This window comes from Cuculus canorus, chromosome 18, assembly GCF_017976375.1.
Source record: "Cuculus canorus isolate bCucCan1 chromosome 18, bCucCan1.pri, whole genome shotgun sequence".
Taxonomy (NCBI): Eukaryota; Metazoa; Chordata; class Aves; order Cuculiformes; family Cuculidae; genus Cuculus; species Cuculus canorus.
In genome coordinates, this window is record NC_071418.1 from 13493351 (window position 1) to 13499634 (window position 6284).

At 58.8% G+C, this 6284-nt stretch overlaps 1 protein-coding gene across 16 annotated transcripts; it reads left to right on the plus strand.

The window, feature by feature from the left end:
• The first annotated feature begins 341 nt into the window (after nucleotides 1-341).
• On the plus strand, nucleotides 342-5661 carry LOC128853985 (glutamine-rich protein 2-like). Of its 16 annotated transcripts, none has more exons than XM_054083420.1 (10): nucleotides 342-742; nucleotides 1445-1530; nucleotides 1672-1783; nucleotides 2465-2590; nucleotides 2776-2850; nucleotides 3130-3294; nucleotides 3399-3979; nucleotides 4288-4887; nucleotides 5073-5190; nucleotides 5363-5617. In XM_054083420.1, the coding sequence occupies exons 1-7, from the start codon at nucleotides 674-676 to the stop codon at nucleotides 3657-3659; spliced, it is 894 nt and encodes a 297-aa protein (XP_053939395.1). In that variant the 5' UTR covers nucleotides 342-673; the 3' UTR covers nucleotides 3660-3979; nucleotides 4288-4887; nucleotides 5073-5190; nucleotides 5363-5617. The 16 variants fall into 16 exon arrangements, with proteins under 16 accessions (XP_053939395.1, XP_053939380.1, XP_053939381.1 ...); XM_054083405.1 differs by lacking the exon at nucleotides 342-742 and having other exon boundaries at nucleotides 749-1530; nucleotides 5363-5428; nucleotides 5539-5661; XM_054083406.1 differs by lacking the exon at nucleotides 342-742 and having other exon boundaries at nucleotides 749-1530; nucleotides 4288-4379; nucleotides 4801-4887.
• Nucleotides 5662-6284: the final 623 nt, after the last annotated feature.

The window sequence follows — 6284 nt, forward strand, 5'->3', positions numbered from 1 at the left end:
CTTTCTGGAGTGACACTGACCCTCAGCTGGAGGGGAGAGAGCAGCTCCTGGGGCCGCAGCTGGGCCTGGTCCCGGAGCTGAGGCCGAGGATCCCTCCCAAGAGGCTTCGCTTGCTTCCTCGGTGCATCTCTTTCCCCTCTTTGTCTCTCTGCTCCCTCTTTGTTCTTCCAACTCCCGTACTCAAAATATGGGCACACATGGAGGGAGGGCAGGGGAGAAGGCGGGAGGACCTGGGCATCTGGCAGCCCTGGGGAGGACTTCATCCCAAGCCTCTCCGGGACCCGGGGTGGAGCCTGTTGTGGGGGGTGGGGGCATGGGGTGGCACACTCCATGTCCTGGGAGCTCACTGTATGAGTCACTGCCGGCTGTGGGTCACTGGTGTGTGTGAGGAGCTCACTGGGTGCGTCACTCGCACTCTGCGGTGAGGAAGAGGAAGGCTGCTGGCCACCCACTCTCCCGCGTCCACTCTTGGCACGAGGCTCCTGTCCAGCCAAGGAATATCCGTGGCTGCAGCCATGGCATCCTCGGCCTCCGGGAAGAGCCTGTCCCAGCTCCTGGACAATGTCCTCCTCACTCCCCAAATCATCAAGTTTGGAGACCTGCACAGCATTCTGCAGGTCTGGCCTTGGGGAATCTCTGTCCCCAAGAGGTGGGGCAGAGCCAGCACTCCAAGATGCCCTCTCTGGCCACCTCCGTGGAGGAGATGAAGGAGAAGATGGAAGCCCAGGAGAACACCTCCAAGGTAGATATGTCTCTTGCCAGGTCCCCTGGGTGCTCCCCCCGTGCAATGCCTTTGCCTCCGGGCTCCACGCTACCTTTGTGCTGCCCTTAGATCAAGGTCCGGTTTAAGCCCGAGCTCAGCATCCTCTCCATCCCTTTGGTCTATGCTGCTGACCTAAGGCTTGGGGACCACCCGTGCTCCTCGGCCAGCCGACAGGCTCCAGCAGCTCCTCCTGGGCATCACCTCCCACTGCAAATGCCCTTGGCTCAACCCAGTGCTGGGAGGGCCCGGAGAGGGGCCTCATGCTGCACGGCGCTGAGCTGCTCGTGGCCGTGCTTTGCCCGAGCATGCTCACAGGGAAGAAATAAGCTGGGGTTAGTCAGAGCCCCTCCAGTGCTGCAGGGCCACATCCTGCCGGGGCTGGGACCCTCAGGAATCCAGAGTCTGGGGACACAGCCAGGGTCCCCTGGCCCCCAGAGCATCGCCCCAGGGATGCAGCCTGGCTGCCGCGGTGCCCAGGCTGTCGGGGCAATGACCCAGCCAAGGGCTCCCAGCCTCAAGAGCAGCAGCCAGGAACCCCTGGCACGGGTCTCGCGGGGAGCCTGGTGCGGGCAGGCAGGGCTGGATCCACAGGCCGCAGCGGGGGGGAAGGGCCTGGTCCCCAGGGACCCTGCCCTGGGCTCACCCCCACCACCCCTCTCTGGGGCCATGGCTCTCTCCCAGGCTCTCCTCCAGGAAACCAGAGACCTGAAGGCGGCACAATCCCAAATGGCAGAACAAATGCAGAAGATCCCGGGGGTGCAACTTCAGTAAGAGGGCAGCAGAGGGTTTCCTACCCCGTGGGACTACGAGGGAGACCAGGAGGGCTGGGAGCATCCCGCTTTTGGGGCACACTGCCCCAGCAGCCCCATGGAGGCTAAGCCTGCCCGTGCCCCCATCTCGCTGGCCAGGTCCGCTGTGCAGGAGATGAAGAGGGAGCTGAATGAGCTGCAGGAGCAGCAGAAGACCAGCAAGGCCACACTTGAGGAGATGGTGGCCAAGACGGCCGACCAGCAGGCACAGGTGAGGGCTGGGGGCGAGAACTCCCACTGTCATCTGGCTCGGTGGGGTGGTCCTGGTGGGGTTCCCAGCCGTGCCCCTAGACTGGATGAGGCCCTTGAGCCTCCACGGCCTCTGGACTCGTTGAGTACATCCATCCCATCTCAGAGCCCATTCCTCCTCCCATTCTTGCAGCTGCATGAGTTGAGGGCAGCAATGGACAACATGAAACAGGAACATGCAGAGGCACTGGCAGCAATGGACAACATGAGACAGGAACACACAGAGGCACTGGCAGCAATGGAGAGTTTGAGGCAGGAACATGCAAAGGTGTGGGAAGCGTACTCCAACAGCAGCACGGACACCAATGCGCAGTTGGAGGCCCTCCAGCACTCCTCCAAGAAAGTCCAAGAGCATGTAAGCTCCCTTGGGTCCCAGCTGCCAGCGAACAAGGCACTGGAGCAGCTGCTGAAGAGCCATGGAGGGAGATGCTGGTGTGAGGAACTTGGGATGGAGCTGCCGGAGCTTCCTCAGCTGATTGTGCTTCACTGAAACACGGGGAAACCCCTGCAGCCCCTCAGCATGGGAGGCAATGAAAGCCTTGGTGCCAAGAGCCCGTGGCCACTGGCCAGGTCAGCTGTGTCTGTCCCACGGGACAGCCAGCCCCCTTTGTGCAGCAGCACCTTGTGGTCTTCCCCCATGCAGCAGGACGAGACTCTGCTGGAAGAGCTCCAGGCCAGTGTCACGCATCTGCAAAGAGAATACAAGCACCTCAGCTCTGTCACTGGGAATCTCCAGGACGACTGGCAGAAACAGAAGAAATATGCCAAGGTAGGCATCCAGGCTGGGCATCACAAAGGATTTGTCCCCCTGCCAACCTGCTGGCAGCCCTGCAAAGCTCCAAAATGCCTTTGTGGGAGGTTTCTGAAGGGGCTGGGGAGTCACGGGGTGCTCAGGTGGCTGGGAGTCAGCTTGGACCCTGCTGCAGCACCATGGGGTGCTTTCTATGTTGGAAGGCTCTGCTCAAGTCCCTGCGGAAGCTGGAGAAGGACAAAGCGGACAAGGAGGATGTGATGCACGAAACTGCTGAGGTACATCCTTGAGGAGCCACGGTGCCAGCCGAGGGGGTCCCCGGCAGGGTGACACAAGGCCCCTTGTCCCTTGAGTGGTCCATCGCAGAAGCGGCCAGAGGGAGGACTTCCAGAGCGGCTGTGGGTCCCTCGCCAAGTCCCGCTGTCTCCCCCAGGTCCCTTTGGCTGGCAGAACCAAGCCCATGGGGGTGGGTGGGACAAGCAGGGCCATGCAGTCCCTTCTCCCTCTCCTCCCGACATGAGCTGGCCCTGCCCAACCGTACCTTTCCCTGTTGCTAGAAAGCGGGCAAATCCTCCCTGGCCAGCAAAGTCAGCCAGGACCACTTTGAAGGCATTCTGGAGCAGCTACGTGAGAAGTTGGAGGAGATGGAGAGCCAGCAGGTGACCAAGGAGCAGGACTTGCAAGAGATGCAGCAACGGCTCATGGAAGCGGTGGACGCCAAGGTGAGGGCTGTCTTGTCCCCATCATGCAAAACTGGCACCTTCGGGGCTTGGCAGCCTAAGGCAGCCTCCCTACGAGGGTCCCCCCTCACAGCTCCCCCCATCAGGGACCACCACATCCCACTACCGGGCGGCTGGCTGAGGAGTGCACCCTTCCGCAGCTGGACCGCCAGGAGCTGGGGCCTCTCCAGCGGCAGCTGGCCCAGTTGAAGACCATTCTGGAACAGCTGAAGGAGAAGGGGACGCAGCCCGATCATGCAGCTGGGATTGAGTGCAACAAAGCTCCTCCTAAACCCCACGGGATGCTCCATCCCCCCCGGCCAGTGTTTGCTCCCAGTCTGGGAGTATCCCACCCCGGCAAGATGTAGGAGAAACCCCTCCTTTTGTTCTTGCCAGCACCCTGCTTCCCATGAATTGAGTCGGGGAGCAGCCAGCAGGTTGGCACCTTGCTGGGGTGCTGAGGGATAAACAGGACTCCAACCCCCCAGTTCCCCCAGCAAACACCATAACTCCCTGCAGGGCAGTGCCCGGCCCCTCGCTGCTGCCTGCGAGCCATGGTGCCCTTGGAGCTGAGCCAGCCTTTCTCTCTCCTCTCCAGGTATCCCTAAAGCCCATTGCCGCTGTCTGCCTTGTGACCAGGTCGTCAGCGTGCCGGTGACTGGCCCATGAGTAGCACCCAGCACCGTGGGTGGGATGGGGGAGATGGGTGCAGGTGATGCCCGGCTGTGTGGGACAGGGGGCTTGGGTGTCAGCTGGGGGGTGGGAGCCTGCCAAGCCTCCTGCGCAGCCCTGTCCGGCAGCAGGGGCATGGGGACCCCACTCTGTGGCTGTTAGCGTAGAGACAAACACATAACCATTCCAGGTAGGTTATATGTGGTGCTTTATTTCGAGGCCCCCGGGAACCAGGGGTATACACCCAAATCAGGTTCCAAAACGATCCCGGCGCATCTGCAATTTAACCCTTAAGTGTTTTGCAATCTAATGTATATTCAACAGATTACATCATTTCTTCATGCATATGTATTTGAGGATTGTCTCATCATTTGTGTGGACTCCTGCATTTCTCTATCTTCAGTTGACTGCCCTTGGTATGCTTCTGGCCTTCACAAATGTAGACTGTGTTCAGATAAGGTTGTTAGTAGAAGCGTAGGCTCTGCTTGGATAAGGTTGTTAGTACATTCTTTCGAAGCACTCCCTAATATCATACTTGTGAAGGTTATATGTGGTCTGTGAGAAAACCGTCACTGTCTACAGAGACAGACACAAAGTCTGCACAAACTTAACTATAAAGATCAACAAAATTAAATGCTAAACACAATATATATCAAATGCTAAATACAATATACATAGCCTATAATTCTAATCTTATTTAATTGAGCCCTAATTCTTCAGCTAAATTAATGTTTTTCCAACATGGCCGGGGGGCTGCCGTGGGTTTTGAGGTGCTGCCCTGAGTCGGGGTGGCTTGTTTGTCCCCCATCATGCATGCGTGGCTCCTGCCCTCCCCAGGCCCGTCGCGGCCCTCCCATTGATGACACCGATGCCCAGTCACGTCACCAGCCATGGCCAGAAGGAAACCCAGCAGCACGGCCAAAGGTAGGGGAGACGAGGAGTGCTCCGCAGCGCCTGGGGTGCAGGGTGGCCCAGCTGCGGCCCTGGCGATGGAGAGCTGGGAGGGATGGATCGCAGCGGGAAGCACCCTCAGCTCCCTCCCTGGCGGAGGGTGGCACATGGGGTGCCGCGGGGCCAGGCACTGAGCCCCCTCGTGTCCCGTCCCACAGGAAGCAGGCAGCTGACTACAAGTTTCCCAGCGTGCCGCGGAGCTGCGGAGGCCTGCACACCATCACCTACCTGCTGACGCACCAGCCCAAGCCACACAGCGGCCCACCGCCAATCCAGGTAGGGATGACAAAGGGCTCGTGCGGTGCGGACGAGCGAGTCCGCGAGGGCGGTGCTGAGCATGCGCGGGGGTGCCTGCTTCAGTTTCCCCAGGGAGAGCTGGGGGTGGGAGGGTTGTTAGGGACCCTGGATTTGACCCTGTGACTCATCCAACCCATTCTCTGCTTCCCAGACAGTGCTGTTGGGCCAGGATGCAGCCAGCGGAGGAGGCAGCAGCCTGTGCTTGATGGCAAGGAGGGTACGTCCAGGACAGGCTTGTGCGGGGAGCCTGAGGGTGTGAAGGGCTTCTGTGTCTTGCCCCCACACTGTGCTCCCTTGAGAGCCACCGACGATGCACATCTCTTCCAGCCACCAGTCCTCCCAGCCCTGGAGAACCCAGCCAGCTCCCCGGTAGCCAAGCGGGACAATCGCTGACGACTGCTGGCAAAACTAGGAGGTTTATTAATTTGTATTAGTAAAAAGTTTCAATGCATTGTGTCATTTGTTTTTTTTTTTCCTTTGAAGCAAGACTCCTCTAAACTCTGAATCCCAAGCTCCCCCGTCTCCCTGCCCCCAGCCAGCCTGGATCTGCCCCTCTTGTTTATGAGTGTCATACTGGCAAAGCCTCCAGTCGTAGAATCATAGAAACCTAGGTTGGAAAAGACCTTTGAGATCATCAAGTCCAACCGCACCTGCCTACCACTAAACCACATCCTGAAGGAATCATATCCCGGTCACCCACAACTGCTGATCAGTGATGGAAGGTGGCTTGGCAAGATCCCCCAGCAACTCTCTCAGCACTCTCGGGTGAATCCAATTCGGCACCGTGGACTTGTGTGTGACCAGGTGGCCCAGCGCACACGTTGTGCAGCACTAACACAACTCACCAGGGTTGGAGATGTTGCAAACACCACTGTTCATTCTTTGGAGATGAGGACGCCTTGTGTCCAGTGCGATTGGTCTGAACAGATGTCTCTGCTTCTGGAAGTCCCTCTGTTTCAGCTTCTCCCTGTCTCAAAAGCAAGATAGGAGGAGCTGGAGCCACTTCCCAATTAGGAAGAGTTTTGATTGCTGTGATGTTCCTAAGGACGTTGAAATTAGTCCTTGGAGAGTAA